At 46.6% G+C, this 12,461-nt stretch overlaps 1 protein-coding gene across 1 annotated transcript in view; it reads left to right on the top strand.

Annotated features, from left to right (window-relative positions):
- The window catches only part of Hfm1 (helicase for meiosis 1), a 128,759-nt gene that overhangs the window by 84,535 nt on the left and 31,763 nt on the right, over positions 1-12,461 (top strand). Inside the window, exon 24 of the mRNA XM_008826844.1 lies at positions 10,270-10,373. Within this exon, the coding sequence (XP_008825066.1) occupies positions 10,270-10,373 (104 nt within the window). The remainder of the gene's footprint in view (positions 1-10,269; positions 10,374-12,461) is intronic.

The following is a 12,461-nucleotide window of genomic DNA, read 5'->3' as shown; positions in this document are numbered from 1 at the left end:
TATTGCTACCAGAACCGGTCTGACATGGTGTCCCCGTCTGGTTTCACCTGACAGTAATGAGCTCCCCTGGGGCGGTTGCTAACCACCATGCCTCCCCGGTTGTTTCGCATCCCTAGTGTTGGCAATAATAGTGTTGGGCTCCCCTGCACCCTGGTTTAACATGAGGTCCTGGGAAGACATAGAAGCTTTTAGCTCGTAGGTTTCTAACCCCTGATTTAAATTTACAATTATAGCCTGCCAAGGAGTCTTCATACCCCAAAGTTTTTCCATCCAGGCCTGTGTCATACAGCCCATCTGCTAGGGTATAGAGGTCAACATCAAGCGGGGGCCACCAGGTGTTAGGTGGATGGTCCTCAGTGTTAACACTGCCTTTCCTGTTTCCATGTTAGCTAACGTCCAAGTCACTTGTACTGGTGCATGGGGATTTAAACGTCTTGTTGGGAGGGGCCCAGTCACCAGCAGACAGGCGAGCAGGAGGTGGGCGCTGGCCATTGAGGCGGTGGTCTCGCGGCACGGTAACCGGCTCTTCTAAACATATGGGGCGAGGGGCGTTGGGAGGCTGCAGCGGCCAGGCTGGCAGGGTTGCTGACGTGCTTGGCCGTGGGACCGAGGCCAGGGGCCAGGTGATGGCGGGAGTGCGCCGCCGAGGCAGGTTAGCAGGAGGCATCCCGCTGGATTTGAAGCTTGAGCGGGTTTGAAGGATGTCGGGATGCCTTCCAGGTGCCTCCTTTGAAATCCTCTGGGACTGCAAACGGGTCTGCAGGTTTTGCATGGGAGTAGTGCACCCAAGTCGCGACACCGTCCACTTTGCGTGCGGTAGGAGTCGTCAAGAGGACCAGGAAGGGGCCCTTCCATCTCGGCTCGAGATTTTTCCATTGGTGTCTGCGGATGAAGACCCAGTTGCCTGGTTTAAACCTGTGGGGTTGCGGGGGAAGAGCAGCTTCATATATGGCTGTGAGTTGCGGCCAGACCCGTTGGTGGGTTAGCTGCAACCGTTGGAGTGAGTCCAGCAGGTCCTGGTCTCCTAAGGTCAATACCAGGTCAGCTTGGAGACTAGGTATCATAGGAGGGGGGTTTCCATACATGATTTCAAAGGGGGTCAAACCCATCTGGTATGGAGTGTTTCTTACTCTAAAAAGGGCAAAGGGGAGGAGAGCCACCCAGTCTGCGCCAGTCTCTAAAGCTAATTTGGTTAAGGTCTCTTTTAGAGTTCTATTCATTCTTTCTACCTGTCCTGAACTCTGGGGTCTATAAGCACAATGTAATTTCCAATTGGCCCCCAGTGCAGTGGCTATTCCCTTGCTTACCTGAGAGACAAAAGCCGACCCATTATCTGATCCACTTGTATTTGGGAAACCATACCTGGGTAGGATTTCTTTGATTAGTTGCTTGGTTGGGTAGGCCTCAGTCCATCCAGAGAAGGTGTCTATGAATACTAGTAAATATTTATATCCAAATTTTCCTTGTTTGATCTCAGTGAAATCAGTCTCCCAATACGTACCTGGTCATGTCCCTCTGCTCCTGGATCCTGGGTTAGCATGGGATGGAGCTGGGTTGATTAATTGGCAGGCATGACAATGCCTAACAATTTTTTTAATGGCTTTATTTCCTTCCTGAATATTAACTTTGGCCCTTCTTAGTAAGTCTTGCATCCTTCGGGTACCCGTGTGTGATTCTTGATGTATTTTCTTGAGCAACTTTATGCCCAAATTCTGAGGTAGGATAACTTTCCCATCCATTGCCCTCCACCAGCCCTCTAGGCATTGAGTCATAGGGAGAGTGTGTATCCAGGCTAAGTCCTCGGGGCTATAGTGAGGAGTTTAGGCAGTTCCCTTGCTCCGGGATCAACCAGAGTGGGCAAAATTGAGGAGGTTAGGGATTTTTTTTTAGCTGCCCTGTCAGCCAGATTGTTTCCCTTCTGGATGGGGTTGTTTCCTTTTTGGTGGCCTGGGCAGTGGATTATGGCTAGTTTTGTTGGGCCCCAGATAGCTTGCAGGAGGTCTAAGATCTCTTGTTTATTTTTAATAGCTTTTCCCTCTGCAGTAAGGCCTCTCTCTTGATAGATGGCCCCATGAATGTGGGCAGTGGCAAATGCATATCTGCTATCGGTGTAGACATTGAGTCTCTTTCCCTTACCCATCTTTAGGGCTTTGGTAAGCACAATCACTTCAGCTTTTTGGCAGGGGCTCAGCCCAAATGACTCTCGAGGTAGTTGTGACTGCTCCCCCAACATGCCTTTTACCATTTCTGATAAAGCTACTTCCATCTGTATACCAGGTTTCTTCGGCATCAGGCAAGGGGACATCCTTCAGGTCAGGCCGGATGCAATGCACTTGTGCCAGAATTTCAGTACAGTTGTGGAGTGGGTCCCCAGGATTGGGATCTGGCAACAGTGTGGCTGGGTTTAGGGCCATTGGTACCAGGTGATCCTGGGTGGATTTAAGAGCAGAGCCTGATAATGAGTTAATCGGGCATTACTCAACCATCGATCAGGGGGTTGCTTGAGCACTCCCTCAACGGCATGAGGGGTTGCTACAAGCAGGTCCTGTCCCAGAGTTAATTTGTTAGCATCCTTAACCAGCAGGGCCACTGCCGCTATAATTCGCAGGCAAGGGGGCCATCCAGCTGCTACAGGGTCTAATTTCTTTGATAGGTATGCAATAGGTCTCTTCCAGGGACCTACTTTCTGGGTGAGGACTCCTTTTGCAATACCTCTGTGTTCATCCATATATAGACAAAAAGGTTTGCTTATGTCTGGAAGTCCCAAGGCAGGGCCCTCTAAGAGTTTGTGTTTTAGGGTTTCAAAGACCTCTTGTCTTTCCTATGTCCAGTTGAAGTCCTGTCCTTTCATAGCCTCATATAGGGGCTTTGCAATTTCCACAAACCCTAAAATCCAGAGGCGGCAGAACCCCGCGGTGCCCAGGAATTCCCTCACCTGCTTTTTGGAGGTCGGTGCGGGTATTTTTAGCACAGTCTCTTTGCGGGCCTTAGTCAACCACTACTGCCCTTCCTTGAGGATGTATCCAAGATAAGTCACTTCTTGTAGACATATCTGAGCTTTTTCTGCTGAGGCCCGGTATCCCAAGTCCCCAAGGATGTGGAGTAAGTCCTTAGTACCCTCTAGGCAGGACTTCCGGTCTGGTGCCACGATCAATAAGTCATCTACATATTGTAACAGGCTTATATTGGGGTGTTGGGCTCTGTACTCACCCAGATCTTCATGCAGAGCCTCATCGAATATAGTTGGAGAATTCTTAAACCCTGAGGCAGTCGCATCCAGGTCAACTGGCCATTGATTCTGAGTAAGTCCTTAGTACCCTCTAGGCAGGACTTCCGGTCTGGTGCCACGATCAATAAGTCATCTACATATTGTAACAGGCTTATATTGGGGTGTTGGGCTCTGTACTCACCCAGATCTTCATGCAGAGCCTCATCGAATATAGTTGGAGAATTCTTAAACCCTGAGGCAGTCGCATCCAGGTCAACTGGCCATTGATTCCTGCCTCCGGATCATGCCATTCAAAGGCAAAGTAGGGCTGACTACTGGGAGCTAGTGGCAGGCTGAAAAAGGTGTCTTTGAGAGCCAGAACTGTATACCATTGTCGATCTGGTGGCAGGGTACTGAGTAATGTATAAGGGTTGGGGACAGTGGGGTGAATGTCAATGACTCTTTTATTTACCTCCCTCAAATCTTGTACTGGTCTATAGTCCCTGGATTGGGGCTTCTTGACAGGAAGGAATGGGGTGTTCCAGGCCAACTGGGTCATCCTCAGCACCCCCAGTTCCATCAATCTTCTGATACGTGGAGTAATTCCATGTTTTGCCTCTAGGGGCATAGGATACTGGCGCACTTTAACAGGATCCGCTCCCGCTTTGAGTTCAACATATACGGGTGGTCTGTGTCCCACCAGGCCCATGCCCCCTGTTTCTGCCCAGGCTTGGGGAAATTTTTGGAGCCAATTGGATATATCAGGGTTAGGTTGAATCAGCTCTTGATGGAGTCTATATTCCTCAATCAGGTCATTGGTGACTAAAACCTGAATCGGTGCCCCATTGCAAAGCAGAGTGGCTCCTTTAGCTGTGAAGTGGATTTGTGCCCTCATCTTTGACAATAAGTCTCTGCCCAGAAGTGGGTGGGGACATTCTAGGATTACTAGAAACGAGTGGGATACCTGGCCCTTCCTTAAATCTACTGTTCTTCAGGTAGTCCATGAGTAGGGTTTTGTTCCTGTGGCCCCCTGTATCCACGTAGTTCTGGAGGACACTGGCCCTCTTGATTCCAATAGAACCAAATTCTGGGCACCAGTATCTACCATAAACTCAATTGGTTTCCCCTCTATTTTCAGGGTTACCCTGAGCTCAGGGAGGGGACCTGAGCCCCGTCTCCCCTAGTCACTGTCTTTACCCCCAATTAGAGCTGGTAATACCTTAGCTGATTGGTTATTCTCCTTGGGGCAGTCCTTCACCAAATGCCCTTCCTCCTTGCAGCACACACACTGGTTTTTCCCTACTTTATTTCATGGTCTGGATCCCGCCGATGAGCTCCTTCCATACTAGGGGTTGGTTGCCAATAATATCTCTCTGAGGTCCTTCTTGTGGCTGGACTGTTGTCTCTCCAGGACCCTGGTCAGGCTTGCTTCCTGTCTTTTTTCTTTTCTTTCCTTTTTTTCTTCTGCTGTCTCCCTCCTATTATAAACCTTTTCTGCCACTGCTGTTAAGTCCCTAAAGTTCTTTTCTCCTAGTCTCTCTAGAGACTGCAACTTCTTCTTGATGTTGGGGGCTGCCTGGTTAATGAAAGCAAACATCACAGTTTGGGCTGATTCCTCTGCTTCTGGGTCATACGGAGTGAACCGCCAGAAGGCATCTAGTAACCTTTCTAAGTATGCAGCCGGGCTCTCTTCAGGCCCCTGTCTGACATCATAGACCTTAGACATATTGGCGGGTTTTCTAGCTGCCGCTTTGAGACCCGCTAGCAGAGTCTGGTGATAGACCAGGAGCCTCTCCTTACCTTCTGCCATGTTGTCCCAGTTGGGACAGCTAGGGGGAAAGCTGGCATTAATGATGCCTGGGTCTGTGGTAGGGTCCCCGGTGGGGCCCGGAACCAATTTCCGGGCTGCCTCCAGAATCCTGTTTCACTCCTCAGTAGTGAACAGGACACTCAGGAGCTGGTGGAAGTCATCCCAGGTGGGCTGGTGAGTGAAAAGAACAATTTCCAATAAGTTAATCAAGTCCCTGGAGTTTTCAAAGAAAGGCGCATTCTGTGAGTGCCAATTGTAAAGATCACTGGTGGCAAAGGGCCAGTAATGAAAAGGCTGGTTGCCCTCTCCGTCTGGGAGTCCGGCTGGCCAGAGGGGGAGGACAGCCGTGTCAGGCTGGAGGGCTGCCCCCCTCCTGCTCCGTGTGGCCTGTGCAGGCCTCTGTGGGAGTGATGGTGGTTCCTCAGAGTTGGGAGGCAGGGTCTGCACTTGTGGGGCTGTTGGCGGGATGCTCGTCTGAGGGGAGTAAGGCGGGGGAAAGATGTCGCTCTCCTCCCTGCCTCCCTGGAGAATGGGTTTCTCTGCTGCCTTTGGTCTGAGAGGGAGGACCTGCGAAGTTGGGGAGGGAACAACAAGTTAACCAGGGGAAGAAAGGACTTGACCTAGGCAGGGGGGACCGTCAGGTCGCTCAATGAGGCCCCGCCAGGTTACGATGTACAGAATCTGGTCCTGGTGGCCCATACGTGGGCAGAAGATGTGGTCCTCTACTCTGGAAATCAAACTCAGGTTAAAAGTCCCTTCAGGGGGCCATCCAACATTTAAAGAGGGCCAATCAACCAAACATGAAGTTGTCCATTTCTTCTTTTTTACATCTACACTATTTTTATGGGCAATCGTCTTAACATCCCCCCAGTGGACTAGCGTAAGATCCAGAGGGGAAGATGGGGTGTTGCCCATAGTATTCATCAGTCCTGTCCATTTCATCAACAAATTAGAACAAAGAGCACAAGACACAGGAACGACACAGACAAACAGAGGGCCCAGAATAAGCTGCTGCGGCTTTCAAATGGTCTGGACTCTCGGCCAGGTGAGTTCCCCGGCTCGATTATGCCAAAGACCGTACAGATAGGACATGCATGTCCCAACAGGGTCACGAGGTCCTCTGAGATTTCAGACGAACTAGTGTCCTGGTGGGACGTCCAATGAACAGCACCCACCCCGAGGATGGGGACGTCTCCCGAATCCTCCAGGTCACCTGGTTAGCATTTCAGCGACAAAGAAAAACTGAGATCAGAAGGCCATGACCAAAGTGAAGGTTTAGAGAAGACAGGCACACGTACAATTTACAAAAACTTACCCGGCCGGTTGATCACAAACCTTTTGGGGTTGGTTCCTCTCGGGGGTCTCTGGGGGGAATACCGGACGAGCCCCCAAATGTTATACTTCAATCACAGGACCCCAAGAAGACCACCGAAGACCCAACACACCAAAAATGCAAAGGCAAGATTTATAGTTTATTCGGGCTTAAACTCGGGCTCTCAGACCACACCGATATAACAGAACCGTGCTGAGAGCCCCGGGTGGGGGAAGAAGGGGCTTTTTATAGGTTAGAAACAAAGAGAGGAGGGGAATAACAGTGTCACTTTGTGGTTGGTCCAAGAATCCTGCTCGCGCCAACACACCTTTGAACTGATCGGTTGTACAGGATGCAGTTGTGGAGATTTTTTATTGGCAGATTATTGGCGGGTGTTGTTCTCAGGGTTGTGGAATGTGCAGGCCGTCTGTGTGTTCAGGAGTCTTTATTTTTACTCTATAGAGCAGTGTTCATACCCGGGCTTATCTAATCTATAGTTTCCTGGAAAGGGAACAGCAGAGGAGGAGTAGCAGCAGGTGTGCATTTCAAGCATTACACAGAAGCTGAAAAGAGCAATCAGTGGGGTGTCTGGAGGGGTTGAATGAGGGGGATCCCTGGGTCCTACAGTTATACCCAGACATGGTGGCGCATGCCTTTAACCCCAGCACTTGGGAGGCAAAGGCAGGCGGATCTTTGTGAGTTCAAGTCCAGTCTGGTGTACATAGTGAGTTCCAGGACAGTTGGGGCTACAAGGAGACCTTGTCTCAAAAAGACAAAAAAAAAGTCCCCATAGTCATTATTAGTCTCAATATTATTCAAAAGTCCACAGTCCAAAGTGGACTCAGGTAAATATCTTAACTGTAAGCCTCTATAAAATCAAAAGACAAATTAGATACTCCCAACATACAGTGGAACCAAATACACATTACCATTCCAGAAGGGAGGAATGGAGGCATAGTAAGGAAATACCAGACCAAAACAAAACCTAAAACCAGCAGGGCAAACACCAAATCCAGTAGTTCCATGTCCAACTTCTGGGACTTTACTTCCAAAAGGCTTAGATGGCTCAGCCTCTCTTTGCTGCGTGCAACACACATCTCTCTCTTGTGCTTGTACCACTCCCTGTATGCAGGTCTTCTTGGCAAATACCTCACAGCTCTGGCATCACGAACTTCTTGGGGTCTCCCTTGCCAACCAGGCTTCACCTTCACAGCTTCAAGCAATGGCTCCCTGCTTCACGCTGCCTGGCCTCAGCGGCTCTCTGAAACGGCAGAGGAAGAACTGATGACCCCTTCACTTTTGCATCTTTCATGCTTCTAAAGCCAGCACCAGGTGAACAATACTTCCAAATTTGACTGCAAGTTTGGGATGGGCTCCAGCCTGCTTTATCCATTTTAGAAGCTTTTCTTTTCAGTGGTCCCTGCAGCAATTTCCTTTCAGAAGTTAGAGGCTTGACTGGTTGTGGCCTTGCCCTAGAGGTACTCTCTCCACTGTTTAAGTCTGAATCTCTAGGCCCCTCCTTAATCACTTTAATTTCCTTATCAAAGGGATCCTCTCCAGCACATGCCAAAGCTCCAACATTGATCTTCCTAGTGCTCTTTTTCAATCCAAAGTGTATTTCTTTCTGCCCCATTTTCTCTTTTTTACTGTAGATCTGTATAATATTCACCATTAATATCCATGCCACCATGGCTGTCTTGAAATTTCTTCTGCCAGAGAAATTAGTCTATTGCTTTTCGACTTAGCCTCAGGCAAGCTTTTAGGTTGAGGACAGACTCCAGCCGGACTCTGCCAAAATATCCCAAGTGCTGCTTAAGTCGTTATTTCCCTCTGGAACTACATTGTTCTCAGCACTACTTTCATCCAGGTGTTTACTAGAACAGCCTGTTAAGCTCTGCTTACAGCAATCAACCACTTTTCTGGCCCAAACTTCCAAAGTCTTCCACATTTTTCCAAAACTCCACATGGTCAGGTTCTTCACAGCCAAGGGGAAGCCCACTCTCTGGTACCAATTACTGTATTAGTCACTTTTCTTTTGTTGTGATAGAAACACTGACCCAAGCATCTTATAGAAGGAAGACTTTATTTGAGCTTACAGTTCCAGGGGAATTACAGGCTGTCATGGCAGGGAGGCGTGGTGGCTGGAGGTGGCTGAACCAGGAGTAGCAGAAGCTAAGCTCTCACATCATCATACAGGCACAGGAAGCCAGAGAACAGCTGGAGATCTGGCAAGGCTTAAGAATTCTGTAAGCCCACCCCCCAGTGACGTGCTTCCTCCAGGATAGCCACACCTTCTAAAATCTCCCAAAACAGCGCCACCATGTGGAGCCTATGGGGGACATTTTCATTCAAACCATCACAAGCAGTTACTCTAAAATGGGAATCTCCTAAGTGTTACCAGGATACAGGAGGTTACACGCAAACTTCCTGAAGGAGCTGCAGTGAATAATGGGATATTCTCTTTACTTGTAACTGCTCTCCTACAACTAACCCTGGCATGCTTAGAGAGAACATACCATTGTACAAATCTCTATTCTTGGGGACTACTGAATCTGAGAATAGCCCTGACTATTTAAGAATAAATGAAGTTCAGTCATAAAATTCGTTGCTGTATGGGGCTGGAGAAACGGCTCACTGGTTAAAAGCACTGTCTGCTCTTGCGAAGGATCTGGGTTTGATTCCCAGCACCCACATGGTGGCTAACAACCATCCATAACTCCAGGTCCAGGGGATTTAGACACTGTCTTCTGACCTCCATGAGTATTGCACAACATGGGTGAACTGAACATGCAGGCAATACACTCATACAAAAATAAAAAAAAATTTTTAGTATTTTCTTATTTTTATTTTATGTGTATGAATGTATTGCCTGCATGTATGTGAGTGCACCCATGTCGTGCAATGCCACGGAGGTCAGAAGAGGGCTTCATTTTTTAAAATTTATTTTTGCTGAATTTTTGTGTATTTCATACAGAACATCTCAAACAATCTTAATCATCTTTATACCCCTGTTCCCATTGGCACCCTCCCATAGCCCCCCACTGAAGTCCATATACTATATCATCCCTGCTAAGGCCCACTGTGTCAAGTCAGTGTCCCTAGATGTTCCCCAGTGCAAGTTCTTTCTTTCCCTTTACCTCCCTGTTTCCTTTTCATTATTTTGGTTTCTGCAGTTATGATTGGATACATACTCACAAGAATTTGGTGCTAGGATCCACATATGGGAGAACATATGTCATTTGTTTTTCCGAGTCTTTGTTACTTCACTTAGTATAACAGTTTCTAGTTCCATCCATTTACCTGCAAATTTCATGATTTCATCTTTATCACTGAATAGAACTCCATTGTGTAAATGTACCACATTTTCATTATCCACTTGTCAGCTGAGGAACACTTAGGTTGCTTTCATCTCTTGTTTGTCTGTAACAGTATCAGATACAAACGACTCTAAATCAGATAAAAGATTGTTGAAGTTGTTTCTCACAAATAAATTTAATACATTTTAAAGTGGTAGAAATTTAGGACAAACTTCTGTGTTGTTGATAGCAACTATGTATTTATTGTTGAACTCAAATGAATCAGTTCAACTTCGGATCAGCTATTGTTAAGAAAATTTTGGTCAATTTAGCTCTACTGTTATCCTAGCACTTGGGCCGTAGATGGAGGAGGATCCATAGTTCAAGGTCATCCTCAGCTATATAATGAGCTTGAGGTCAGCCTGGTCTGTATGAGACCCTGTCTGAAAAAATAAAACAAAAAATAAACAAGACAGCAAGCAAACAAAAAAAATCCAGGGATACTTTTATTCTTTCACAGAATTGGGGAAAGTAGTTTTTAGCAGTTTACTACTAGCATAGACCTAGCTTCGTAGCCCTGAAATTAATGTATTGTTTCATTTAATGTTTATATCACAGTAAATTATACATTACTGTTTTTCAGGGATTCTGCATTACTAAAAGCTGGAAATTGGGCTAAAAAAATTGATGTGAAGAGAGCTTTTGCATCTGAAGATCTTAGCATAAATCTAATTAGCTCTGACTTTGGTAAGTTAATTGAAGTAATGAAGATATGAATGAAAAAATGTGATGGTATTTTAAAATTATTTCCTTCTAGCTAATACAGAAAAAAATATATCTAAAAATAATATCTAATAATAATATGAATAAGATTGAAGGGAAGTTTCATATATTTAGATATGGGAAAGATAGTGTGAGATCCTAGCAGACAGCCTGAGAGGGTGGGTTTGGACCTCCATCAGGGTAGCTGCTCAGAGCTCAGCAGACTGCCAGAGAGTGTAAGGTTCTGGCCTTCCTCTGGCCTCCAACTACCAGAGGGCCTGAGAACCCAGGGGACAGCCTGACAGCCCCGGATCCTGCCTCCAAGTGGTGGTGAGCTTCTCCTAATTGCTCCATACCATCTCCCTACCTGGGATTTTGTGAAGCCCCTCCCAAGGCCCCAGGGCAGATCTGTCTTTGGTAGGCTAAGGCTGAGATCCTAGCAGACAGCCTGAGAGGGTGGGTTCAGACCTCCTCCACCGGGGTAGCTGCTCAGAGCCCTGCAGACTGCCAGAGAGTGCAGGGTTCTGGCCTCCAACTACCAGAGGCCTGAGAACTCAGGGGACAGCCTGACGGCCCCCAGATCCTGCCTCCATGTGGTGGTGAGCTTCCCCTAATTGTGCCATACCATCCCCCACCTGGGATTTTGTGAGGTCCCTCCCAAGGCCCCAGGGCAGATCTGGCTTTGGTAGGCTAAGGCTGGGAACTCAGCAGACAGCAGAGAGTGCTGAGTTCTGTCCCCCTCTGGCCTCCCTCTGGCATAGGGTTGACAATGTACAGGACTGCCTGAGAGACCCTGGATCCTACCTCCGTGTGGTGAAGAAGCCTAAGTATACCTGACTGGAACTTGAATTGGGCTTCTGTGGGTAACCCTGAATAGCTGATCTGAAGCCATGAGTTCCCTTCAAAATAAACCTGAAAGAACCTGAACCCTGTACCAACCAGCTTTACATAACCAATAAAGAAAGGATCTAAGCACCCAGATATTACAGACAGAAGCATACTTCAACTTAATTCTCATATCAGAATCTTAAACAACAAAAGAAATTTACATGCCAATACTACAACGAAAGAATAATAAAATGGAAAGCCAAAACACTATGTCCCCAGCAAAGCCCACCAATCCTGTAGAAGAGTTCTACAAGAACCCCCTAGAGATAACCCAGGACACTGAATTTCAAAGAACAATCATAAAAATGATCAAGGAATTCAGCGAATTTAAAGAACACACGAACAAACAAAGAGCTAAAAAGATAGGGATAAACTTCTGAATTAATTCACAAAAGAGATAGAAACATTGAATAAAACTCAGGCAGAAATGAAGGAAGTGCAAAACCCAATAAGCCAACTTGAAACAACAGGGGAAAGCCTCACCTCTAGAATGAATGAAATGGAAAACAAAATCAACACTGGAGGATAAAGTTGAAGAATTGGACCACTCAAGCAAAGAGTATGGAAAATTGAAAAAAACACAGGAATGGAATATGCAAGAGATGTGGGACACCATGAAAAGACAAAATCTACGAATCATAGGAATAGAGGAAGGAGAAGAATTTCATATTAATGGTGTTGACCAGATCTTAAACAGGATTGTAGAAGGGAATTTCCCAAAATTAAGGAAATACATCCCCATACAAATACAGGAATCACATAGAACACCAAATAGACAGGATCAGAAAAGAAACTCCTGACATATCATAGTAAAAACACTAAATGTACAGAACAAAAAGAGAATACTGAAAGCAGCAAAAGAAAAACAAGTCACATACAAAGGAAAGCCCATCAGAATTACAGCTGACATCAATGCAAACTATGAAAGCCAGAAGAGCCTGTACCAAGTTATTTCCAGTTCTACATGATAATAGATGCCAGCCCAGAATACTGTACCCAGCAAAAATGTCTATTATAGTTGAGGGGGAAAGAAAAAATCTTCCATGACATGAATAGCCTGAAAGAATACATGCCCACAAAACCAGCCCTTCAAAGAATACGTGAAGCAATACAGAGAGCAGAGAGAGAAACAGCTATACCTTGAGGCAACAAAAGAAAATAAATATATAATCTAGGAAACACAAA

This window comes from Nannospalax galili, unplaced genomic scaffold, assembly GCF_000622305.1.
Source record: "Nannospalax galili isolate Female #2095 unplaced genomic scaffold, S.galili_v1.0 scaffold451, whole genome shotgun sequence".
In the NCBI taxonomy this organism is placed as follows: Eukaryota; Metazoa; Chordata; class Mammalia; order Rodentia; family Spalacidae; genus Nannospalax; species Nannospalax galili.
The sequence above is the reverse complement of the archived record's forward strand: the minus strand, read 5'-3'. Positions and strand labels throughout refer to the sequence as shown.